General features: G+C 44.5%; 1 protein-coding gene across 4 annotated transcripts in view; it reads right to left on the reverse strand.

Annotated features, from left to right (window-relative positions):
* Positions 1-26,860, reverse strand: part of DRC1 (dynein regulatory complex subunit 1) — an 84,836-nt gene extending 57,976 nt beyond the window's left edge. For all 4 annotated transcript variants that reach the window (XM_040224460.1, XM_040224457.1, XM_040224459.1 and 1 more), the window contains exons 1-9: positions 26,558-26,860; positions 23,579-23,666; positions 18,737-18,849; positions 14,130-14,313; positions 13,012-13,149; positions 11,910-11,996; positions 11,210-11,332; positions 3,528-3,667; positions 242-376 (exon numbers count right to left, since the gene is read on the reverse strand). In XM_040224460.1, coding sequence (XP_040080394.1) covers positions 242-376; positions 3,528-3,667; positions 11,210-11,332; positions 11,910-11,996; positions 13,012-13,149; positions 14,130-14,313; positions 18,737-18,849; positions 23,579-23,666; positions 26,558-26,712 — 1,163 coding nt within the window. In that variant the 5' untranslated portion in view covers positions 26,713-26,860. The remainder of the gene's footprint in view (positions 1-241; positions 377-3,527; positions 3,668-11,209; positions 11,333-11,909; positions 11,997-13,011; positions 13,150-14,129; positions 14,314-18,736; positions 18,850-23,578; positions 23,667-26,557) is intronic.
* Between the last annotated feature and the right edge of the window lie 372 nt (positions 26,861-27,232).

Raw genomic sequence — 27,232 nt, forward strand, 5'->3', positions numbered from 1 at the left:
AGCTAGGGGAAACCCTGCACCCAGCCCCATCTCTGAGCCCGTGATTCTCCCCTATGAGAACAAGGCAGGTGACATGCAAGTAAAGGGACAGGTGAGACAGCAGAAAAGATTCTCTGGTGGCCTGGCCCAGCTCCCCAAAGCAGGTGAGTCCACACACTAATGGAATCACTGTCACTACCAGCTCAACTCCCACAATCCCCCTCCTAGGGCACATGCCTTGGGACCCATGTCCCTGACATACCTCATGGCTTTCTGAAGCTCCTTGAATTGCAACACAAGGCGTTTGTAGTCTGAGGTTAGGGACTGGTTCTCCTCCTGAAATTGCTTGACCTGCTTGTTATATTTTGATCTCAGATTGTTAAGCACATCATGCAGGCTGAGTTGAAGAAGGGGGGAAAAAAGTTAGTCTACCGCTGAACTAAGGCTGCAGTGTATGTTCCGTCCATCTGCTATCTACTCCACTCAGTTCTATAAAACCTAGGCTCAGACTTGTGGAAGGTGCAGGAAACCCTCCCAAATATTTTCCCAAACACAGCTACAACTGTGATCAAGGAAAGGAAAGCAATAGGCGGTAATGGAATCATCCAGAACTAAATGCATTTGAAACTATCCAGAACCTCAACCCACCAAGAGGTAGCCTCTTATTCAAGAGTGTGCCTGAATCGTCCTCAACACAGCGCTTGTCAGGGGCCACATCTAGTGCTGACTCACAGATTGAAATAACCTCCCTCAACTTCTGAAACAAGGAAAACAGAAAGGAAAAACTTATACTGCACCACAAGCCTGTGATATACAAGTGCCCCATCCTGAAAGAGCTGATACTATTAACGAGTCCACTAACTCATTCATTCATTCACTCATTCATTCATCAAACATGAAAGTTCTCTTTTGTGCCAAGGATATGCTGGAATACCAAGATGAATACAAGGGTATGTCTGAGGACACAGCACTATCAGTGCACCCAGAGACAAAGACAAACGTTAATTACAGAACTGTGTGAAGAGTGCTAGGAAGAGCTTCACTCAGGGCACCGAGGGGAACCTGGCTGGCAGGAGAGGGGGTTGGTCAAAGGTTCCAGCACTAGGAGAGACATGGCCACAGCATGATGAACACAGGCAGGCCACCGATGCCCAGCTCACTGCTAACAGGAGTTCTGTAACTGGAAATCTGTCACATGAAATAACACAGGCATGGCTTTCAGAACCCAGACCAGACTTCAGACTTCATGCTACTGAACAGTAGCCCCACTAACACAGGAACACGAAGGTTTGAGGAGTGACATAGTTTCAGTTTAAAAATTCTAAAAATAAAATTTTCCCTTTCAAGCATTATTCTGAAATTGTCAGAAGATCCCTGGGGACTTCCCTGGCAGCCTAGTGGTTAAGACTTGACCTTCCAGCACAAGGAAGGTGGGTTCAATCCCTGGTCAGGAAGGGAAGATCCCATGTGCCTCAGGCCAAAAAAGAAACAAAACCTAAAATGCAAGCAATATTGTAACAAACTCAATAAAGACTTTAAAAATGGTTCACATTAAAAAAATCTTTAACGACAAATCAGAAGTCCCCCATACACAAACACTGATCATTCCTATTTTCACATTCAAAAAATGAGATATTCTACAAGATAACTGACCTAGACTTTTAGTTTCACCCCCTCCACACTCTCACACACATACATCAAGAGAAGAGGATACAATAAGTATATAAGCATCATGTAAAAAGGAGGTTGGCAGGTGGAAGGGTGGGGGGAGTCTCATAGATCAGAGAGACTTAAGGAACTTAATTTAACAACGTGATGCAAATGCCTGGATCTAGATGACTGCAAAGAGTCAGACACAGCTGAGCGACTAACACTTTTCACTGCAAAGGATGCTATGTGCTAAATTGCTCAGTCCTGTCTGACTCTTTGAGATCCCATAGACTGTAGCCTGCCAGGCTTCTCTGTCCATGAAATTTTCCAGGCAAGAAAACTGGACTGGGTTGCCATTTCCTTCTCCAGGGGATCTTCTGGATCCAGGGATAGAACCCACAGTCTCTTGGGACCTCCTGCATTGGCAGGCGGGTTCTTTACCACTCTAACAACAAAAGTTAAACAACTTAAAACAACAGTTCTTTGGAGAATATGAATGTGATCCAGATATTTAGATGAAATGAAACTTGCTGAAATGAAAAGGTGGAGGTTACTGACTTTTTAAAAAGAGATTACAAAAGAGTTGCGGTATGATGTCATATCTATATATTAATATAGAGAAGGAAAGAAATATACTTAATCTCTGATAGTAAGAATGTGGTATTTTTATGTCTTTATCTTGGCTTCCCTGGTGGCTCAGTGGTAAAGAATTTGCCTGCTAATGCAGCAGCCACAGTAGATGTGAGTTTGATCCCTGGGTTGGGATGATACCCTGGAGAAGGAAATGGAAACCCACTCCAGCATTCTTGTTGGGATAATTCCATGGACAGAGGAGCTTGGTGAGCTATAGACGGTAAGGTTGAAAAGAGTTAGACACAACTGAGCACATATGTTTCTATCTTACTTTCACTTGAGGTATTTTCCAATTTTGTATAGTGCACATGTACTGTTTCTGTAATTACAAGTTGAGATTTATTCTCCAGATAGCCCTGTGCACACGCAAAGTGACACACTGACATAAGTACTGGGTTGGCAAAAAAAAAAAAGTTCCTTTGGGTTTTTCTGTAAGATGTCATGGAAAAACCCGAATGGTCTTTTTGACCAACCTAATACTTATGTTGGCATTATTTGCAACAGCAAGGGTTTGGAAGTCAACAAAATGCACAGCAGTGTGGGCCTGGTTGAGTAAATTCTAGCATATCTATGCAGTGTTATATCCAAGACAGCTTAAGAAATAACGTGAACGTTCTCTATGAACTGGTATGGAAACATCTTGAAGATACAGAACAATGTGTATAGGATGCTATTAGTTGTGTAAAAGCAGATGGGCATGAGACTTTATGTTTGCTTGTATGTGCATAAGGAAATTTTGGAAAAAGCAAAAGAAACGAATCTAGAGGTGGGACAGAGGACCCAGACAAAAGACGGATGGGAGACAGACTTTTTTGCTGTAAACTCTTTTCTTTTTGCTGTAAACTGCCTGTGGGGTCAAGAGGACAGAACCGGTTGAATGTATCCTGTTTTCAAAAGAAAAATAGAAAAACCTATTTTAATAAGAATTAGTTATGCGTGCATGCTAAGTTGCTTCCATCGTACCTGACTCTTGTGACCCATGGACTGTAGCCTACCAGGCTCCTCTGTCCATGCGGATACTCCAGGCAAGAATACTGGAGTGGGTTGCCATGCCCTCTTCCAGGGGATCTTTCAGACCCCAGGATCGAACCCATGTCTCTTACCTCCTGCTTTGACAGGCGGGTTCTTTACCACTAGCACCACCTGGGAAGCCCTAAGAATTAGTTATACTTCTAACAATTTCTACTCCTACAAAACAGTACATACCCATCCCTCTTTTCAGTAGAGAAAGGCCCAGAAGAAAGACACTCTGCATGCGAGCTTACCGGTTGATCTTCCTCTTCTGCTGGGACTTAATCACTGTGCTTTCTTCATCTCTCTTCTTCAGCACCTGGAAGTTGTACTCTAACTTCTCTTGGTTTAGCTGATAAGTTGCTTTCATTTGCTGAAGCTGTTGCTCAAGAATCTAAAGTTTAAAAAAAATAATTCTAATTGGTCCTGGTACAATTTATTACACCCGAGGATCCCTAGTCATTTGTTCTGAAGTCATATTGGAAGAACTTTAGGAACAAGTGTCTCTACCTGAATTCTTAGAAAATTTATCATTAGAGGTAAATTAAAGGTCTGGACAATGGCTCAGATGGTAAAGAATCTGCCTGCAATGCGGGAGATCTGGGTTCGATCCCTGGGTTGAGAAGATTCCCTGAAGGAGAGCATGGCAACCCACTCCAGTATTCTTGCCTAGAGAATCCCCATGGACAGAGGAGCCTGGTAGGCTACAGTCCATAGGGTTGTCAAAGGACAAGACTGATTGACTAAGCATACAATGGCACATAATATTTTTATAATTTAGCACATGTGAAATATTTGTTTATCATATACCATGATGTTTTATTATTTCCTTATAGTATATACATTTATACATGTACAAATACATTTATGTTGATTTGATAATCTTCAATATTATAAAATAATGGTGGAAAGTACTGCATGTAAAATATTGGGAGTATTTTACTTTCTTACCGTAGATTCTCAGAAGTCAGGTTCAAAGATTCTCAGTAAATTGATTCCCACAATTTATGGTTCACACTCCACTGACTGTGGGCAAGTACCCACCTCCCCACCTGTCAGTGCTCAACACCATGCAGGGCAGGCCTGGCCCTTGGGGCAGGAGGCCTGGGACGGAGCAGGGAGCTGCCTGGAGCCACACCCCACTCTTGCTGAACATGCTTAAAGTTTCATTTAGAAATTTCTGACTTGACAGTATCCCAACGGGCCTATAGAAGATGCTGAAGGCACAGCTTCATTTCAAGTGCAATTACCCAGGGTGGTTCCAGCCTGAGCCACTGCTCTGGGCCCTGCAACCTTCTAGGGATGGCTGTGTGCTATGTCCACTGGGGGAAAAGATTCTCAGCAATTCTTCCAGCAAAGTCATGATGATTTATGCCACTGTGCTCCAATCATAACCATCTCTGCTGCTTCAAATGGGACCAGCCCTGGATACTGGGGAGGCCACTGTTCAGCGTGGGTGGCACAGAAGTCCAATAGAAAAGTTTTTTATTGGATGGTGACAATCTGAGAGAGTGTGAACACTCACAGAGAAGGAGGGTCTCCAGAGCTGCTCTGGATTTTGGACGATCATGAGCAAGCTCCAGGCTTTGCTGGGATCGAGGCACTGGAGAGCCCCATGACCCTGAGCATCTGGGTGTCTGCTCTAACCGTGTCCATGGACCTCCTTTGTAATGAGCCCCTGTCACTAAGACAGCATTTGCCAAACTTATTGGGCCACAGAACAATTTTTATATTTATAACACAGGAAGAGCATGTAAGTTATAAATGTGAGCCCTACTATGTGAATTCTCCTGTGAATTTTATTCTGAAAGGCAGATTATTACATAATAATCATTATGTAAATAGACTCTATTTTTCTTACATAAGACATCTTTAAAGGAAAAAAATACCACTGGCACCATTTTTTTGTTGTTGGTCTTGTGAAACCATCATCGATATTTCACCTAGTTGAATACAGTTTACAAAACTCTGAACAAAAGTAATTAGGCCATGTCTTTTTCTTGTGACCTGAAAGAATTTATTAGCACCACACACCAACCAACTGAGCTAACCAGCCCGTGGATGTGATCTAAAAAGAGACCTTAAATCTAAGTCAGTTTTATAGGCAAAAATATATATAATAATAATAATAATCTGTCACTGGATTGTTTTAATTTACAGTCTTTTGCCTGTGCATGCACTGTTGAATATTTATTAGCCAATTTTATTTCCTCTTGTTGAAAATATCTACTCCTGCTTTTTGTTAATATTCTTAGGGAGCTGGGGCTTTCCTGGTGGCTCAGATAGTAAAGAATCTGCCTGTAATATGGGAGACCCAGATTGGATCCCTAGGTCAGGGAGGATACCCTGGAGAAGGGGATGGCTACCCACTCCAATATTCTTGCCTGGAGAAACGTCTGTGCTTATTCAATTACCAAAGATATTTTTGCAAAGCTGTATTCTGTGTTCCTACAGACTAATGGCAAAACATCATGTTTAGTTTGGAAGAATCATTTATAAAGATAATTTAACCTGTCACCAAAATCCTTCAGTGTTCCAGGGACTGTGGGTGTGGATCACCCGCTTCTTCTCCTCTTTCTCCTGGGGCAGTAGGAGGAGCAAAGGAGCTCCTTTCTGAAGCCAACTCCTGCCCCAGGCTGACACTGGTAGCCAACATCACCCCAACAGAACAGAAATTTCGTACAGCCTTTCTCTCTGGCCTTCTCAGCTGATTCTAAAGATACCACTGGGCCTCTTTATCACTGATCTCAACCTGTGGGGGTGGAGGGGGGCCCAGGGATTCCGTTAAGAACTACAGACTCCACATTCCAAACTCTTGCTTACCCTTTTCTTCCTGTCACTCTTAAAAAAAAAAAAAAAAAAAAAAGTGGCCTTTGTGGCCATTAGCAATGAATATGAACTTATCTTTTTGTAGAATTTTTTTTTATTTATGTTTGTTTCTGACCTGGCTGGGCCTTTGCCGCTGCGTGGGCTTTTCTCTAGTTCCGCAGAGTGGGGGCTGCTCTCTGGCTGGTGTGGGCTTCTCCTCAGGCTTCCGCAGTTGTGGCTCTCGGGCTCGAGAGCACAGACTCAATAATTGTGGCACACAGGCTTAGCTGCTCCTTGGCACGTGGGGTCTTCCCGGACCAGGGACTGAACTCATGTCCCCTGCAGTGGCATGCTTATCCACCGAGCCACCAGGAAAGCCCTCATTCACTCTCTTACACTACTTATACTATTCATGATCTTGCTTTCTAACTCAAATGATTGTTAACTCCTAGAGGACAGAAACTATATCTTATTTGTTTCTATGCTTTGTACCAGGTAAGTTCACAATACTTGTTAAGTAAATACCTTGTATTTAATTTTTGTGATTAATATTCTGGCAGTAAAGTTGTACTAAACCATTTTCCAATTTTAAATGAGCACGTAAGGCCTAAAAATAAAAGTTGCTTCCTACATCAAGAACTAAGTGTTCCTAGCACTTTTATTTTGGAGTGGTAGGTATCGGTGGTTAAATTGTTGAGTATATAATGTTTATAGGTTTCTCTTTGTTCATTGTTAATATGACCTTTCTAGTAGTAAGAACTGAAAAGTATACCTTCTTACTTTTACTTCTTGTACCTATCAAGCCAAACCTATAGGTACTAGATCTTCAATATTTGGGGGGTTTGCAAAAAAAATTAGTTTCGTATTTTAGAAATGATACAGTGCAAAGAATTAGTGTTAGGAAGTGAACTGCATGCCATATCTTTCTGACAAAAATTGATGCCATCTGACTTTACTATGGTGACTACAACTCCAAGGCACTATGATAAAGTTCAATCTACTAAAATATTTCACATATTGCAATATGGGTAATCCATGATTCAATTACCTTTTCTCAGTTCAAGGGTAAAATGTGGTACAGTATAGTTATTCTGCCTGCCTCCTGAGAAATCTGTATGCAGGTCAGGAAGCAACAGTTAGAACTGGACATGGAACAACAGACTGGTTCCAAATAGGAAAAGGAGGATGTCAAGGCTTTATATTGTCACCCTGCTTATTTAACTTATATTCAGAGTACATCATGAGAAATGCTGGACTGGAAGAAACACAAGCTGGAATCAAGACTGCTGGGAGAAATATCAATAACCTCAGATATGCAGATGACACCACCCTTATGGCAGAAAGTGAAGAGGAACTAAAAAGCCTCTTGATGAAAGTGAAAGAGGAGAGTGAAAAAGTTGGCTTAAAGCTCAACATTCAGAAAACGAAGATCATGGCATCCGGTCCCATCACTTCATGGCAAATAGATGGGGAAACAGTGGAAACAGTGTCAGACTTTATTTTTCTGGGCTCCAAAATCACTGCAGATGGTGATTGCAGCCATGAAATCAAAAGACACTTACTCCTTGGAAGAAAAGTTATGACCAACCTAGATAGCATATTCAAAAGCAGAGACATTACTTTGCTGACTAAGGTCCGTCTAGTCAAGGCTATGGTTTTTCCAGTAGTCATGTATGGATGTGAGAGTTGGACTGTGAAGAAGGCTGAGTGCCGAAGAATTGATGCTTTTGAACTGTGGTGTTGGAGAAAACTCTTGAGAGTCCCTTGGACTGCAAGGAGATCCAACCAGTCCATTCTGAAGGAGATCAGCCCTGGGATTTCTTTGGAAGGAGTGATGCTAAAGCTGAAACTCCAGTACTCTGGCCACCTCATAAGAAGAGTTGACTCATTGGAAAAGACTTTGACGCTGGGAGGAATTGGGGGCAGGAGGAGAAGGGGACGACCGAGGATGAGATGGCTGGACGGCATCACTGACTCGATGGACGTGAATCCGAGTGAACTCTGGGAGTTGGTGATGGACAGGGAGGCCTGGCGTGCTGCGATTCATGGGGTCGCACAGAGTCGGACACGACTGAGCGACTGAACTGAACTGAACTGAACTGATAGTCATTCTGACACAGGGAAGAACTGTTACACTGATGAACTGCACGCAGGTTCCCACTCTGAGAGTCTCCATCTGTCTGCTACCAAATACCCACACCTCACCACTAGTCCATCCAGACAGCATAAGCCAGGAAAGCCAGGTCTCCTGGGCTACGTGCCTCTCTGCCCCTCACCTCCCTAGTCTTATCTCTTAACCTCTATAATCTCCTCATGTCCCATGTTCTTCTTGGCTTCATTCATGTCCGTCAATAACTTCTTGACTTCATTCAAGCATTTGAACATTGGATTAAGAACATGAGGTTCCAAGCCTACAACTCAACAGCAATAAGTTACTCAGTTAGGAAATGGGGAAAGAACCTGAATAGACATATCTCCAAAGAAGACATGAAGAGGACTAACGGGCACATGAAAAGATGCTCAGCATCACTGACCATCAGGGAACGGCAAATCAGAACCACAATGAGATATCACATCACACCTATTAGGATGGCTGTTATCAAAAAACAAAGGACAGCAAGCATTGGCAAGGATCTGGAGAAAAGAGAATCCTTCAACAGGTAGCAGAAATGCAAACTGGTAGAGCCACTATGGAAACAATATGGCAGTTTCTCAAAAAATTAGAAATAGGGTTACTATTTGATCAGGTAATATTAATATGTAACCTGAAAATTTGAAATCTGGAACTCGAAGAGGCATCTGCACTCCCATGTTTATTGCAGCATCATTCACTTCAGTCAAGATACAGAAACAATCTAAATATCTGGTGATGGACTAATGGATTTTTAAAAGGTTCCCTGGTGGCTCAGACAGTAAAGAATTCACCTGCAATGCAGGAGACTGAGGTTTGAAGCTGAGCTGGGAAGATTTCCCCAGAGAAGGGAATGGCTACCCACTCCAGTATTCTTGCCTGGAGAATCTCCATGGACAGAGGAGCCTGGCAGGCTACAGTCCATGGGGTCGCAAAGAGTTGGACACGACTGAGCAACTAACACTATATACATACAATGGCATATTATTCAGCCTTTAAAAAAAGGAAATCCTGCCATTTGCAACAACAGAAATGAACATGCAGGGCATTATGCTAAGTGAAATAAGCCAGATACAGAAAGACAAATACTGCATGATCTCACTTACATGTGAAATCTAAAATAATGAAAAAGAAGCAGAGAGGAAAATTTGCAATGAGGGGCTGTCAAGGGCTGGAGGCGGAGAAGGCAATGGCACCCCACTCCAGGACTCTTGCCTGGAAAATCCCATGAATGGAGGAGCCTGGTAGGCTGCAGTCCATGGGGTCACTAAGAGTCGGACACAACTGAGTGTCTTCACTTTCACTTTTCACTTTCATGCATTGGAGAAGGAAATGGCAACCCACTCCAGTGTTCTTGCCTGGAGAATCCCAGGGACTGGGGAGCCTGGTGGGCTGCCGTCTATGGGGCTGCACAGAGTCGGACACGACTGAAGCGACTTAGCAGCAGCAGCAGCAAGGGCTGGAGGAGGGGAAGATGAGGAGGTACTAGTCAAAGTGTTACAAAGTTTCATCTGTGCAAGATAAATAAGTCCTGGAAATACAATGTACAACAAAGAGCTCATGATTAACAATACTGTACTTATACTTAAAAATTTGCTAAGAGGGTAGATCTTCTATTAAAAGTCTTTACCACTAAAAGAAAAACAAAACAACAACAAAAAAGAACGTGAGGTTCCATTATTTCACTGTTCGAGACCAGTATGTACTGCTATCATGTAAATGATCATAGAACCAAGATAACGTCAGAAAACTTAACTATAGCTATTTTCATTAACAGTGTAATGTGTACAGCCCACAGAAGCCATGCTGCTTTCTTACAAAAGTTTACTGTTCCTTGTCAGTAACTCTCAGCTCCCTGACATTAATATTAAGAAAGGCTCAAGAAAATTCTCAAGACTGGAAAAATATTTGTAGTCTAATAGGATTTTTTTTTTTTAATGCCTGGGGCCACGGCAGTGAAAGTGCTGAGTCCTAACCACTGGACCACCAGGGAATTCCCTAAATAGGGTTTTTAAATTAATCTCATTGTAGAAAACTACAAGAGGAGTTAAGAACTGAAATTCTACCAAAGGCTATGTGGAAAAACTTTAACATGTTTTTCTAGATGAAGACCGAAATGAACAGAACATGCTTGAATGTTAAGATGCAACTATGTTACATCTAAACATAATTAAGGATATATTTTTTTTTTAACCAATGTGGAAACACAGAATCCTATGTTTGTACAGAACTTTAGAAACCAGAAAATCTAACCCTCTTCCCACTGCAGGAATCCTTCTACACTGAAGACAGACACAGTCATTCAGCCTCTGAATACTTTATGACATAAAAGGACTCTTTGTTCTGTGGGATGACCTTTTTCTGTGTTAGACAGTTCCAACTATGAGGCAGTTCTTTCTGATGGTGAGTAGGAATCTGCCTTACTGCTATGTTCAACCAGCATCAGGAGGCTGTTTGGAATACTGGAAAAGACAGAAGTTACCAAGGCACACAGAACTGGGTTTGAATCCAGGGCTTACCATTTACCAGATAAATAAACAGCCTTGTCTCTGAGCCTCAATTTCACGGCCTATAAAATGACACTAGTGATTTCTCCCCTTCGAGTTGCTATAAGGATTAGGGAAACTGTGTGTTAACTGCCTGGAGTATGGTAGGCACCCATCACATGGTGGCCACCCTACCATTACCTGGCCCTAGAGACATTTTCCCTCCACCCGGCAAAAATGTGCAATTCTCTCAATGATCTCTCAAATGCCATGGTTTCCAGACCCCTTCAGCATCTTGGCAGTTTTCCACTGGTGTTTTACAGAAAGAATTCCTCCACATGTTTCTTGTAAATAAGGTCCTTCAGATATGATCACTGAGAGAAAATAATGAGTAAGTATCAGTTGAGTGGACTAGCTCTAGAATATTATGAGTGTTTGCTAAGGATGAGACGTTCACAGGTGTTCCGTCTGCCGAGCCACCCAGACACCCTGGTGGAGAAACAAGTCACACCTGCACGTCCTGCTCCAGCTTGATCTTGATCGTGTTGTACTCTTCACAGTCCCAGACCCTCTGCTTGTTGAGCTGTTTCTCATAGTCCTCCACTTTCTTGATGTGGTTCATCAGATATTCCAGCTAAAGGCACAGGGAGACAAGGGGAAAGACAGGCCCCATCCCTGTTCTAACTCTGAAGGGAGTCTCTCTGCCCTCAAAACCCCTGTACCCCCAAGGCTTTGAACTCAAAGGCCATAGCTTGCATTGCTTAACAGGGTCCTCACTCTATAGACTCTAAGAGGATTGCAGACCCTGCCGTCAGACATTTGTATTTCTAAGAAAAAAACAAAATCTAATGGATTTTGGTCATATTATTTCTTTGTTCTTTATGTCTCTGAAATAAATTGATAATCTCACATCCTTTAGAATGTGTCTTAAAACAGTTTCTTGGGCCACAAATACCCATGGCTGGGGGAGATACCCAGGAAACAAAGGAGAGAGTGGCAGGACCAGTGAAACCACAGAGGGCTGGTACCAACCACCACCACCACAAGAGGGGGCCATCCACAGGCCCTACTGCTGACCTGGCAGTTGCAGTCAGGATGTGGGGTTACAGCAGTCTTCCCCAAGGTACAAAAAACTAGCAAATTCAGCCTCAGCAGGAGTCACCCCAGACTCTATGAATCACCACTGAAACCCCCACCAGCCACTCCCTGACCTCTTTGGCGTTGTGAGCCTGTAAGGCCCGCTCCCATTTCTTCTTATTGCTGGTCAGCAGTTCCTGTCTCTCCACCTCAAATGCTTTCTGCAACCAGAAGGAAAAAGGGCTCTTGTGTCTGCTTTAAGCAGGCAGGTCCCACAGCATCAAAGAGCGCTCAGACAGCAGCAGCAGCATTGCACCTCCACCCACACAAAGTCGAACCCAAATGCAAATTTGTCAGGTTTCATGAACCCAAAGCACCGTGGAAGGAGCTGCATGGGGAGTGTTACAAGGCCTACCGCTTCACAAGGATTGTGAGAGGAAGTGTGCCAGCCGTCCTATGTCCAGTGGGGGACGGCCAGGGCCTAGAAGTCACAGGGCCAACCCTGGCATGTATCCACTGGGACTTGAGTGGCAGCATTGCAGTGGCTGGGGTTTCCATGAAGCAAAGGCAGCATGGAGCTCACAGAACAGGGGGTGGGGGTGGGAGGTGGATGGGAATGCAGAGATAAGTCTGTGCTAATCCAAAGAGAGAGGCCCCCACCTCTTGGTTCTCTTCCATATTTGGAAAGGCCTGTCTGGATGTCAGTCCTTAACATTTCAGGCCAGTCCAGAGTACAGGCTCCTGGATTTTGTTTGGTACGCCCCTTTCCCCTCCCCACATTCCTGTCATAAATACGTCAGATAAGGGGCTCAAAAACGCCTGATGTTCTGGAACACTGATCTCCCTCCTCTACTCCTCTTACTTTACCCTGTTTTATCTTCTTTCCAAGTCAAATTACATACATAGTAATCTATCTGTCTATTGGGTAGCTGCCTCTGCTAGAATACAGGTCCCATTCAGGACTTGGTCCCTGGTTGTTGCCCCCTTGGCACAGTGCTTGCCATTTAGTAGACACTTGCATATTTGTTGGAGGAGCGAACATATGAACAAGCAAATGAATGAAACCCTAGAGCAGAGACCTCAATGAGAGTGGTGAGACAGAGCAATTACAGCAGTCTAGGGCCCTCCCTGGGTGGTTAGGACAAGCCAACCTCCCCCACAGGGGCCTCCTCCCAGGGCCTCCTGCCAGGGGCCTCCTCCCAGGACAGGGAGGGCAGCTCTCTCACACACAATTACCTCAATATTTTGGAGTTCCTGGCGAAACGTTTTCATCACATTCTTCACCTGCTCTTCCATCCTCTCCAGGAGCAGGCAGATGTCATCTGACTGTTTCTTCAAATCCTTCACGTACTGGTCATCTTTCATTTTTAACTCCTAGAGAAGAGCATATCAAAGTTTGGTCACCAACTGAGACAGAAGCCAGAGGCTGCCAGCCCCCCACCCCCAGACCACCCTCGGACCCCTCCCATCAGCTCATGCACTAGAAAATAAAGCTGCACAAAGGCAAGGTGCTGGATAGGCTTCTTCCTCGCCTATCCAGAGAGAAGCACGGGTGTTTGGAGCCCATGGGCTCAGATCAGGGCAAAGCCTCAACGAGAAGACCAGGACCAAACCCCAAGAGGATTACTTGCTGCAAATCTCCCTGCAGGCTCCCAGAAAACCCGGGTCGCTCCTGCCGAGCAACGAATGTCCATGTTCTAACATGGGCACACATCTACTGCAGACTGTTCCATTCCTTAACTAAGCACAGAAAGCCTGAAATGGCATTTACTACAACAGGACATCTTTCTCTTAGGCAGCCAATGATTCTAAAATGACTGCAGAACTTTTTCTGCCGGTTAAAAGGGTATTGCCTGAGGGACTTCCCTGGTGGTCCAATGGCCAAGAATTCACCCTGCAAGGCAGGAGACACTGGTTCGATTCCACATGTTACCAAGAAACTAAGCTTGCGCACCACAACTAAAGAGCCTGTGTGCCCTAACTGACACAGCCAAACAATAAATATATACTTTTTAAAAATAGTAATCTTTAAAAAAAAAAGTATATAGCCTGAAACAACAAGGTCCTACTGTAGAGCACAGGAACTATATTAAATATCCTGTGATAAACTATAATGGAAAAGAATATGAAAAAGAATGTATATCTATGTATAACTGAGTCACTTTGCTACAGGGCCATAATTAACACAACGTAGTAATTCAACCATACCTTGATTAAAAATATTTTTAAGTGTATTGCCCAAGTTGTACTACATTCTTGGTAATGAAGTAAGGCCTCTGCCTTTCTCCATTCAGGAAAAGCACGCATTCTCCCAGCTCCATCCCCTGTGGTGGGACCCAGGGCCAGGCTCTTGCCTGCTGTAACTCGCTGATCAGCTTGTTCTTATCTTCGATCAGCCCCGCACAGTGCACCTGCTGGGCATTGAGCATTTCCCACAGCTCCTGAGGGACTCTCCGCTGCTTGCCCTCCTCCCACTTGATGGTGATCTCATCAAATTTGTCCTGGCTGGTCTTGACCTCGTTCTCCAGCTTTTCAAGTCTGCAAATATATAAATAAACCAGTTCTGGAGGCTGCCTTTCAAGAGCACAGGCTGGTTCTCTAGGATCTGGAAAACAGGCCAGGGAACCAAGCCCTGTCTGCCTCCAGGTAGAACCACTGCAAACCAAACCAGACTCTAAGAAATCTTTTAGTTTAAAGCTTGACTGACTGTAGATAACAGGCCAAATAAACAAAGTGACCCAGGACAAAAATGGATCAGCATTAAAGCTGTACAAACACTGTCAGGAGCCAGCACGGGAGATCCCACCCATAACAAGGTCATGCAGGACTCGAGAGACTCCCTGGGCCATCCCACCCATGACAAGGTCATACAGAAAAAACCTGATAAGCAAGGCTTCAGGATTTGAGGGACCCCCTGGGCCTGCTCGAGCATCTACCCCAAAACCAGAATCTGTCTGTCTTACTATTTTATGTCTTTCACCAACTCTTCTGACATTAACAGGGGGCTGTCCCCGACCATCTTTCTCTGGAAAGAGTTAACTTAGGACTCTAGCTAATAAGTCTCCTGGATAAGATAAGAGTGTTTCAATTCAAACCCCCTGTTAGCATTCTAGCTTACTTGGCAGGTTTATCCAGACTCTTGCAACATTGTTGAGCCAATGCTTACTGCCAAGTTCTCACATCCCTTATCCATTGTGTTCCTGGGAGTGCATATAGTCAGGATGTAGAAAAACAAGCAGCAGCTTTAGCATTAACAACGTTAGACTTTGAGTTAATAAGTTCTTTCTTTGCTGTAACCCACTAAATCTTTGCTCCATAAAAATGTAACTCTGTACTTTAAGGGTGACACAGGCTAAGAATTTAAGAAAAAACATTTTAAGAGAAAATTATTGTTCTGGCTGACCAACCTTTATCAAAAAGGGGTCATAAAATATCAACAGGCCTCCAGGCCAGAAGATAATGTACAAAAAATAAGACTCTTGCAGAAAAGAACCTGGTATCGATAAAAGTTAATACTGATGGAATGTTGAGTTGACTCTGCATTTTTCACTTTGCTCAATGTACAACTCAGGGTATAAAAGCCCTCTCTGAAAATAAAGTAACAGGCCTTGCTCGAAGAAGCTTGGTCACCCCATGTCTGTCTTTTTTCTTTCTTTCTTTTTCTCTCTTACTCTCTTTTTCAGGCTGATCCCTTGGAGCATAGAGGCTCTCTGTGTTCACTTATCTGCCTGGGTTTCTAAGACCTGAATGGGAAGACGTTCTGCGTCTTCACTCCCTCGGGAGACCAGGAGGGCCCCTGTGGCCTCCATGAACAGAGCAAGCTCCTTGTTGGGGCTTTATTGGCTTTCTGTGTAAACCAAGGAATATCAGCCTCTTTCTCTCCTCTATTTTCTTATCTACAACATTCTTTCTTTATCTCTCTCTAAATCATTCGCCGACACCGTTTCTCCTTTGGGTTCCCCTGGATCCTGCGGGGGCCAGACTCCGGCAAAACACACACACAGTTCAAGAGTCAACTGGTCATATCCTCTGAGTAAGACGGTGACCCAGTAGTTAAGCACTTGATCACAAGTCCCATAGCTTGTGTTCAAATCCTGATTTTGCTACTGGCTCTCAACTTTAGGCAAATTGCTTAACCTCTGCAGGCTCCATTTTTCTCAGCTGTAGAATAGAGAGGGCGGAAGTATCTACCTTCTTGTGACTATTGCCAGGATTAAATACGATGATTCCCAAGACAGTAGTCACTTAACAAATGGCACTCCTATTATTATCTTTTACTGTTGACGTGACTTCAACTGTCTGGCCATTCCCCTCCCAAATTATCAATAAATGACTAGTGGAATATACAAAAAGGAAAATACCACCATTAGCAATGAAAAATAGGAGTGGTCTCCCAGAATTTCAAAAATGCCAAAGAAACCATGTAATGAGCACACCACGGAAGGGACTGGGTAGAAGGAGGCATCAGGGCTGAGATGTGAGGCCCCTTCTGAGAACAGGGGCCAGGACACATGCCTGCAACACTCTCCCAACTTCAGTAACCGCTTCTTCTATGAGATCGTCTCCAAACAAGAATGCAAACTCCCTTAACAAAAAGAATTACAATCTAACTATCTCAGGATCCCCTCTCTCCTTCCCACCTTCCAAGTTAGGGCACAGAGGACATCTTATCATTCCATTAACTTTTTTTTTTTTTTCCAAAACTTGAGTAACAGCTGTCGGGTTACATTTCCAAAACCCACATTTATCTTGTAACCACTATCCACGACCTTCCATTTCTCCTCAGGGGCTGCAGGAGAAGCCCGACTCCTCAAAGGGGCCCTCAGGGCCTTTCCACCATCACCCTGCTGGAGATCAGCCAGTTCAGTCCCCAGGCCATGACAGGCAGGGGGAAATTCAAGAATAAATTATATCAGGCTTCCCTGGTGGCTCAGGGAAGTGGTAAAGAATCTTCCTGCCAACACAGGGGACACAGGTTTGACCTCTGGTCTGAGAAGATCCCACATGATGTGGAACAACTAAGCCCGTGAGTCGCAACTACTGAAGCGTGCGTGCCTAGAGCCCGCACTCCACAACAAGAGAAACCACTGCAAGGAGAAGGCAGTGCACCGCAATGAGGAGCAGCCCCTGCTCACCACAACTAGACAGAGCCCTCTTGTAGCAACAAAGACCCAACACAACCAAAAATAAATGAATAAACAAATCCGGAAAAAGAAAAGAATCAATGATCTCTTAGTGACAGTGGTAAAGATGCTAATGGGGAGAAAAAATCCAGTCCTTTGGCACCTGATGCAAAGAGCTGACTCACTGGAAAAGACCCTGATGCTGGGAAAGACTAAAGGCGGGAGGAGAAGGGGACAACAGAGGATGAGACGGTTGGATGGCATCACCAACTCAATGGAGATGAGTTTGGGTGAACTCCGGGAGTTGGTGATGGACAGGGAGGCCTGGCGTGCTACAGTCCATGGGGCCGCAAAGAGTCGGACACGACTGAGCGGCTGAACTGAACTGAACTGAACTTATGTAGAACCAATGAAAATATTGTTAAAATCACACTGTGTGCAAACCAAGTAAGCTGAATCCTGCTAAGCAGCTTACTCCTGTCTCCCTGTCAAGGAAACTAAACGCTGGGAGGTGGGTGTGCCAACCACCCACCTGCTGAAGCCTGGAGCTGAGAGTTGGCCACAGAAGAGTTTCCATCATCCCCCGACCCTCTATACTTCCAGTAGGGGACTCCTCAACATGCTGCTTAACATTCTTTAACATGCTGCTACATTTGTACACAGCCTTCATGGGTCTGGTTTTTATGATTAAATGTCCTATTCTTTGTGGCCCCATGGACTATAGCCTACCAGGCTTCTCTGTCTATGGGATTTTCCAGGCAAGAATACTGGAGTGGGTTGCCATTTCCTTCTCCAGGGAATCTTCCCGACCCAGGGATCAAACCCAGGTCTCCTGTATTGCAGGCAGATGCTTTACCCTCTAAGCCACCAGGGAAGTCCTAATTTAAACCCAGAACAGCTTAATCTACCTTCTCAACTCCATCCTTTTCTTCCACCACCCCTATACTTCCCTCACTTTCATGCCATTCCCAAGCATCATACAATCTCATGCCTCTGTACAAGTTGTTCCTAATATGCCCACTCCTTGGTTCCGCCAACTCCTATTCATCCCTTATGGCCCACCTCATATATCACTTTGCCTGGAAAGTTTTCTCTAATCTCTCCAGGGGAAATTAAAGGTCACCTCATACATGTTTCCATAACTCTTATACATAACTTTGTCATGTAATGTACTGTGTGTGCTTAGTTGTGTCTGATTCTTTGTGACCCCAAAGACTGTAGCCTGCTTGGCTCCTCTGTCCATGGGATTCTCCAGGCAAGAATACTGGAGTGGGGTGTCAGATCCTACTCCAGGGGATCTTCCTGACCCAGGGATCAAACCCATGTCTCTCATGTCTCCTGTATTGGGAGGTGGATTCTTTACCACTGCACCACATGGGAAGCCCATACATACCTTTGTAACTTGTGCTAGTCACTCAGTCATGTCTGACTCTTTGTGATCTCATGAACTGTAGCCCACCAGACTCCTCTGTCCATGGAATTCTCCAGGCAAGAATACTGGAGTGGGTAACCATTCCCTTTATTTTAACACAAATCATGGTGGGGTGGAGGTTGCACACCTATCTCAACCAGACTATGAACATCAAGAGCAGAGGCCATGTCCACTCCTCTTTGTATCCACCAGGCTTGGAACACATTAGAAAGGTAACACTTGAGGAAGGAAGAGGGAAGCAATGAGGGAAGGGGAGAGGGAGGGAGGAGCGGAGGGAAGGAGGACTCAAAAGGGGCAAGAAGCGGATCCTTCCAGACCAGGTTTGATAAAGAACGGGGAGAATATGGGGAGCCAGAGAAGAGATACTTCACAGCCCCCAGGCTGCACAGCCCAGGAGGTTCCTCACCTCTGACGCTTGATCTCCTCTTCCTCGACTCGTCTGTGGATCTCTCTGATATCTGCAGCTACCTGGATATTTGTCACCAACTCAGTGCCACAGAGCAGCAGTTTAGCCAGTTTCTGAAACCAAATAAGAATTTATAAAGATAGAAACACTTGCACAACTGTCTGTAGCTGTGTGATCCACCAAGCAGGAATTAAAAGCTGCCTGATGACTTTTAAGAGTAGAAGCTACTTAGCAACCCGTTTCCAACAGGACACTCATGATGCGATGTTACAGCTTACGATCTACAAGCATTCTGCACTTCTGGATGTATTTTAATTTAGTCTCACTAGAGAAGAGACCAGCCCACCAGTACGAGGGCATGCGCTCTGGGCACATCTTGGCACTTTCTCCAATAGGCCTCTGAGTGATTGACACTGCCAGGGTCCTTTCTAAGAATCTCAGCTGGGGAGGTGAGACATATAATAATAATAGTTGTCCTGCAATGTCCATTTCCCCCACCTCTCCTTTTAATAGCAGAATACCCATTTTAGCTGGGCATTTGACCTCTCCAAAAAGATACACCTCCCCATATCCCTTGCAGCTAGAATGCACATGAGCAGCAGTGCGCATGCCACTTCTGAATGGTGCCTTGATGGGGAAGCTGTGCCCTCTCCTGCCCCCTTTTTCTCTATCTCCCAGGCTGGCATATGATGCTAAGTATGTCATGGTCAGCAACCTAAGGAAGGGCGGAAGGAGCTGAGGTTCCCAACCTCGAGGAACCCCCATATCAGCCCTGGACTATGTCCACTCTGAGCTATTAAGTGAACCAGAGAAATAAGCTTCTATCTTGTGTAAGCTAATGTTATGTGGGACCTTTGGCTAGAGGTGTTCTAACACAGGAGTCTTCTATAACTGACTGCACCACCCCTCCCTCAAAGGCTCGGGAGTTTTGCTACTGGCATGCCACTTTTAAAGTCCTCTTTGTAAAGTTCACACTCAGCATCTTCACTCCTGACCTTTTCGTGATGTCTTGATTTCAAGATAATACATACTCTCAACAAAAAGTTCAGGTATCCTCAGGTTATGTCTGAGTTTTTCCAAGTCTGTTCTGGAACTTGAAAATTTTCCAACTCTCAGATCATGTCTGAATGAGGAACCTATAAATTTCTCTCCTTCAAGGAGTCATTGAAATGATCAGAGACTCTATTTCATCTCTCTCTTCTATGGAAATTTTGAAATATGGCTTTAATGAATGCATAACTGAACTTTAACCCAGATCTCCAGGGTGCTTCATACTTTTTTTAAACAGCTCCAGCCTTATCACTTATGCCAAATAGTTTTAAATGCATAAGGAAGTATCGACTTTCCTGTAGTTTTGAGCAATTTTCTATTTTCTACTCAGATAATGTAAACATCAGAAATATCTGAATCAAGTATTTAAGACCCAAAGTAAAACTGAAAATGTTGCCATCATCAACAGATTAACAGACACACCCTAACATTTTTGAGACCCAGGGTAAGATTTTAAATGAAGGTCCACATATCACATATCTAAATATTTAAAAATTATAATTCAGTGTAATAAGCCATTAAACACATTCTGTCCTCCTACCTTGGCACCTTCATAACAAAAGTCCTGCTTTGAATTCATACTATGACTCGGAGCTCAACTCAGAACTTGGTGGCTAAGGGGGAGACAGTATCAGCCCTCAGCCTAGAGCCTAGCCCCTGGCCACCAGCCTGGAGCCCAGGCCTTTCTCTTCATACGCCTAGCTCCGCATCATGCACCATGAAGGGCTTCAGACACCGGCACATGAATTTCTCAGACCACATGTGGGAGCTCTGTTAAACCCTTTGGCCATCCCTGAGCAGCACGAAACCTAGGAAGTGGCTGATGCAGGCCTTGAAAGTGGGCTCAGAACCATTTGGACAGGGAATTTGGAGTTCTGTGACAGACAGTGATCTAACGGGGGAGCTCTTGGGCTCTGAATAAACTTGAGGCAAGTCTACTTGAGGGGGAACATCTGGAGGAGGGCCGCCAGAACAGGACACAGGACTCTCCTCATTACCACTTTTATTTAATGGGCTAGAAGCATATCTAGTGCAACAAAGCAAGAAAAACAAGTTTTTGAGTATCAAAATTGAACAGGAAAAGAGAAAACTGTCATTTTCAGATGATACGATTATATGTTAAAAAAATAACCCACAGGTTAACTATGAAAATTAAGAAGTGAATTTGACCATGCTGCTGGCTATCAGGTCAATATGTCAAAACCAATTATACTTTTACATATCAACAACGAACAATTAAACCTCGACAAAAAGTGTAAAACATTGCTAAGTGATATTAAAGAATACTTATATGCAAAAGAAGGGATATTTTATACTCATGGGTTGCAAATCTATATTGGTAAGATATTAATTCTTTCCCAGATTGATCTGTACTTTCAACCTGATCTCAATTAAAATCCCAGCAGGTTTTCTGGTGGAAATTGAGAAAATAATGCTAAAATTTATAAGGAAATACAAAGGGTCAAGAACAGCCAAGACAACCCTGAAGAATCACAAAGCTGGAGGACTTACCCTAGGGTATCAAGGGCTGCCATTTGGCTACAGTAATTAAAATAGTGTGGAAGTGCCACAAAGATGGACAAATGACCAACAGAACAGAAAATCTAGAAACAAACACACATGTATGATCACCTCGTTTGCAACAAAGGTGCACTGCAATGCAGAGGGGAAAGAATGATCTTCTCTTTAAATAGCGCTGGGTTAATTAAAGATCTATTTAAAAAACAATGAACCTGGGGCCCTACTTTTACACCACACAAAAAAAATGGATTCCAGACAGATTATAGACCAAATGTAAATAAACAGTTGAACAAAGAAGTGTCTAAAAACAAAGCATGGGAGAATATCTTTGTAAACTTGGAGTTGACCAAGATTAAACAGGAAACAAAAAGAACTAACATTTTTTAAAAAATTATTGATAAGGTACAGGGTCAAGGGCAGTGGCCTCTCCTGTTGTTAATACCTTAATATTGAAAAAGGTAGCATTTTCTTTATAAATTGAAATGTATAAATGTTCTTTATACTCCTCAATGACAACATGCACGTGTGCTCAGTCATACCCAACTCTTTTGATGGTCAGGGGCCTGCCAGGCTCCTCTCATCATGGAATTTTCCAGGCAAGAATACTGGAGTGGGTTGCCATTTCCTACTCAGTGCTAACACTCTTCATGATTTAAGTCCTAAGTGAAAGCAACATAGAAAAGCTGCTAATAAAAACAATATTCTCTCTCTGGTTTTACACTCAACTTTAGAGTACTCAGGATGAACAGTATTTTCAAGATTATATCAGTATCAACTAAAAGAGTACTTTCGTCTAGTCAAGACTATGGTTTTTCCAGTAGTCATGTATGGATGTGAGAGTTGGACTGTGAAGAAGGCTGAGCACCAAAGAACTGATGCTTTTGAACTGTGGTGTTGGAGAAAACTCTTGAGAGTCCTTTGGACTGCAAGGAGATCCAACCAGTCCATTCTGAAGGAGATCAACCCTGGGATTTCTTTGGAAGGAATGATGCTAAAGCTGAAACTCCAGTACTTTGGCCACCTCATGCAAAGAGTTGACTCATTGGAAAAGACTCTGATGCTGGGAGGGATTGGAGGCAGGAGGAGAAGGAGACGACAAAGGATGAGATGGCTGGATGGCATCACCGACTCAACAGACGTGAGTCTGAGTGAACTCCGGGAGTTGGTGATGGACAGGGAGGCCTGGAGTGCTGTGATTCATGGGGTCGCAAAGAGTCGGACACAACTGAGCGACTGGACTGAACTGAACCGATACACAGTATTCCTTTTGTCCTACACAGAAATGCTCAGAGATCATCCAGCTTTAGATGAAGTACCCTAAGTACAAAGGGATGATGTGACATCTACTTCACAGTTATCAACAGATCTGGAACAAAAACCCGTAACAGTTCAATATTCTTTCCACTACAACAAAACATCTTATCCTTGACCCAGGACAGTCCAGGTAATTCAGTTGTTTCTAGATATCGCTAGGCTCTATAATCAGACACAACTGAGCGACTGAACTGAAATAAGGCTCCATAGTAATATTTCAGTAATTTGAATATTTTCTCCGAGTAACGGCATTTCAATTACAGAAATGATCTCTTTTTCTCCCCGCTTTTAGAAATCCCATCTATCTTTCTAAGACCCAGCCCCAATCCTACTTTCTCCTTAGAACCTTCCCTGACCAGGCCGGCTGGGTGAGCTCTTTTCCATGTAATTAATTAATTAAACGTGGCACTGTGCCAGTTGGCACGCCCTGCTTTGAACTACTGTTTATCCCTTCTGCACCTCTTGCTTCAAGTCCTTTATTACCTGTTTTAGGAGCCCTGTCATCACCATGGGAGAGCAATCAAAGACTTTCTTTTCGTGTTCACTGGGTACAAGTTTGGCCCTACTCCACAGCCACAAAGAGGCCTTCGCTCATCTAGAACCTAACAGTTCCACCCGGGACACCGCACACACATACATTTGGAAAGTCAAACAAGGCAGAAAATTGTCTATAGTGAAATAAATGAACGGTACAGACAAGAACAGTTCCATGCGTGACTTCAAAGAGTTTGACCTGCTTCGCGGCAGACATCGTGGAGAAGTTGGGCTGTGAGACAGTCTTAAAGTCTGGGAACTGAGGTTGAGGAGAGGGGAAGAGGGAAAGGAGAGGACAGGAGGGAAGAAGAGGGGGAGGGGCGGGGCTTGGCATTGCCGCATCAAAGGCCCAGCACAGAAAGAGTGAAGCCTCCGTCTGGGTCCTACTGGATTGGTGGGACCCATTTATACCCCATCTCCTACCAGTCTGCTTTCTTCTTTCTGTTTGTAGCTCTTGCTTTGATCTTCCTCACTCTCCTTCTTCCCATCTAAATATTCTCCAAGAGCTTCCCTGGGATGGCAAAAACATAGAGAAAATGAAGTTTAAATTCTAGGAAGTAAAATCTTTCACTCTTTTTTTCCTAACTTTGATTTTTGTTTTTTTGTTTTTTGTTTGTTTGTTTGTTTTTTAATCTTTCTGCCGAGCTGTGCATGGCCTGGGGGATTCAATTTTAAATTTTCATAGTATATTTCACCATATACAAAAATATATTCCATAGGGATAAAAATTCAAATAGTAAAAAGAACACAGTCCAGGATTTCCTTGGTGGTCCAGTGGCTAAGACTCTGAGTTTCCAATGCAGGGGTTGCCTGTAGGATCTTAGCTCGCTCCCCATGGAACCTGCCTCCCCTGCATTGGAAAGGCAGAGTTTTTTTACTCCTAGCCCCCCCCCAAGTGGCATGTGGGATCTTTGTTCCTCCAAACCATTCCCTAAAGAGCAACAGGGGTGATCTTAACATGCTTAGAAAGTTGAGAAATTCTCACACTAGGTTGTTGCCTGTGGGTAAGAGCTATAGCCATATGGAAGGTCAAATGGACACTCTAAAACTGCACCCAAGTGCACAAAAAGCAATACTGTATACCAGGGCTATGGTAGGGATTAGCATCACCCTTAGGGATCTCAAGGACTTCCCAGGTGGCTCAGTGGTAAAGAACCTGCCTGCCAATGCAGGAGACGTGGATTCAATCCCTGGGTTGAGAAGATCCCCTGGAGAAGGAAATGGCAATCCATTTCAGTATTCTTGCCTGGAAAATTCCATGGACAGAGAGAGATGCCTGGTGGGTTACAGTCCACAGGGTCACAAAGAGTTGGACATGACTGAGTGGTTGAGCACACAATACAATTAGGGATCTCACAGATGTGGGAGTGGTGGTGCCTATCAAGTCTCCGTTTAATTCACTGGTCAGGTCCCTGCAAAAACTGGATGGATGGAGCCAAGAAAATGATTGTCAATTACTGCAAGCTCAAGCAAGCAGCAGTCCTAATCGCAGCTGCCATGCAGGTCCTTGCTTGAGCATATGAGTGTGGCCTTAGGTACCTGGAATGTGGCCACTGATTGAGCCAAATATGCTACTTCTACCTCAGTCAGGAAAAAGGATTAGGAAGTTTATATCGAGGAGGAACAGATAATACACACTCATAGTCCTCACAATTGCAGGGCCATGTCAATGCTCCTGAGCTGACAAACTAGAGTCTAGATAGATCAGGACCACTTGGATATTCCACAGAGCATCACTGCTACTGCTAAGTCGCTTCAGTCGTGTCCGACTCTGGGCGACCCCAGAGACGGCAGCCCACCAGGCTCCCCCGTCCCTGGGATTCTCCAGGCAAGAACACTGGAGTGGGTTGCCATTTCCTTCTCCAATGCCTGAAAGTGAAAAGTGAAAGTGAAGTCACTCAGTCGTGTCCAGCTCTTGGCTACCCCATGGACTGCAGCCCACCAGGCTCCTCCATCCATGGGATTTTCCAGGCAAGAGTACTGGAGTGGGGGAGTGGGGTGCCATTGCCTTCTCCAACAGAGCATCACACTGGTCTGTTATCTCAGGGCTGGCAAACTTTGGCCGATGGGCCAAATCTGATTCACTTGCTTTCATATGGCTCAGGAGTGAAGAATGATTTTTTTACATTCAAATGGTTTTTTGAAAAGATCAAGATGAATAGGCAGAGCACAGGGGATTTTTAGGGCAGTGAAACTCTTCAGTACAGTACTGTGATGGGTAGATACATGTCATTATATATTTATCAAGATTCAACTGTTGTAACCAATGCACCATTCTGGTGGAGAATATTGATGGTGGAGGGGGTTATACACATGTAGAGTGTGCGTTAGTCACTCAGTTGGGTGTGACTCTTTGTGACCCCATGGACACAGGCCCCTCTGTATGGGATTCTCCAGGCAAGAATACTGGAGTGGGTTGCCATTTCCTTCTCCAGGGATCTTCCCAACCCAGGGATTAAATCCAGGTCCCCCACATTGCAGTCAGATTCTTTACCATCTGAGCCACCAGGGTAGCTTCATACATGTGTAGAAGTAGGGGGTAAATGGGAAATGTCTGTAGTTTCCACTCAATTCTTCTGTGAACCTAAAACTGCTCTAAAATATGAAGTGTATCAATTTAAAAAAAATCTAAACATGAAGAATATTCTGTGACACACGAACATTATATGAAATGCAAATTTCAGTGTCCTTAAGTAAAGTTTTTGTTGGAACACAGCCACATCACTCTGGGGCCCTTGTGTCCAAAGACCGGCAGACAACAAGAGAAGCATCATCTGACCAGCAGGACGAGGTATAAGCGCTGTCACACAGCGCGGTGTTCAGGCAGTCACGGGTTCACGCAAGTTCCCCTCGGTCCCCCTTCTTAAGACAGGCCACAAAGTCTGTGAACGGACGGGGGTGGCAACCCCAGCCTGAGAATGGTACGGTTATCAGCCTCAGACCCTGCAGGAAAACGGTTTTGTGTCACACAACCAGTTAAGCCACTGAGACCAACAGAAGTGATAGCCGAAGTCTGCTCTGTAACCCCTTGTGGAAGGAAGGCAGGCTGGGAGGCAAGGAGGAAAGAACGATCTCGGAGGACCGGTCATGAAGCCCCAACATCTTCAGGTACGGCCCACAGTGCCTGGCGCAGCAGGCTCTCCGTGAACGTGCTGGAGGGATTCCTGTTTCCATCTTTGACTTTACTAAGTGTATTCAATGCTTTAATATCACATACTTTGTTTGAACCTTCTAGTAGAAAAGTTTTCTATCTCATCAAGAAGCAAGACCAGCTCACACGTAGGGCACGCGAGCCCCTCACCACAGGGGCTCCGGCCTGGAGAAGCCACCCCCTCATTCCAGCACCCGGGTCACCTGCACCCCGGGCGCTCCTTGGAAGAACGCGCCCAAACCCTGACTCACCGCCTCCGAGCTTCCAGGCGCGCCGCAATGCGCAGGCGCCGGGCCTGGATCCGCTCCTGAGGATTATCAGAATGTATGGAAGGTCCGAGAATTGGGGTGGCTAAATGTTCCTCCTCCTTCTCCTCCAGGACCCCCAGAGATCCCGGCGGATTCATGGCAGGTGCCTTCCGCCCCCCGGGCAGCGCCGCCTGGACCACCGTGGGACTACAGTTTGGTTGCCAACAACAAAGCTGTTGCCACGGAAATGCAGTCACCTGACCCGCAAGCTGGCGTGGTTGCGCGCGCAGCCCCTAAGGCCGGGCGCACTGGTGTTCTTAGAGCCGTTGTTTCAGTTTAGGGCTTTATTCCTCTCTGCTGCAATTACGGCGAGGACTGTATTGAATCCCCCACTAAGGCTCAGGTGGTATTAACAGAGGCCGGAAGACTTAAGAGCTGAACCAAGTTGTGATTCATCACTTACCGATCCTATGATTAATTCATCCATCAAATAAATAATCCTCAAAATCACCATATTCATCTAATATAATTAAATGTCTACTCTATGCCAATCACTGTGCTAGCTCCGAGGATCCAAGCGTTGTCTTTTCCTGATGGAGGGGGTAGAATAATAGGTTCACTCAGAAATTCTGAACTAAAGTACATTGCATCTACCTGCTTGTCATCCATTCTTTTTTA

Source organism: Oryx dammah, unplaced genomic scaffold (genome assembly GCF_014754425.2).
Source record: "Oryx dammah isolate SB20612 unplaced genomic scaffold, SCBI_Odam_1.1 HiC_scaffold_25, whole genome shotgun sequence".
In the NCBI taxonomy this organism is placed as follows: Eukaryota; Metazoa; Chordata; class Mammalia; order Artiodactyla; family Bovidae; genus Oryx; species Oryx dammah.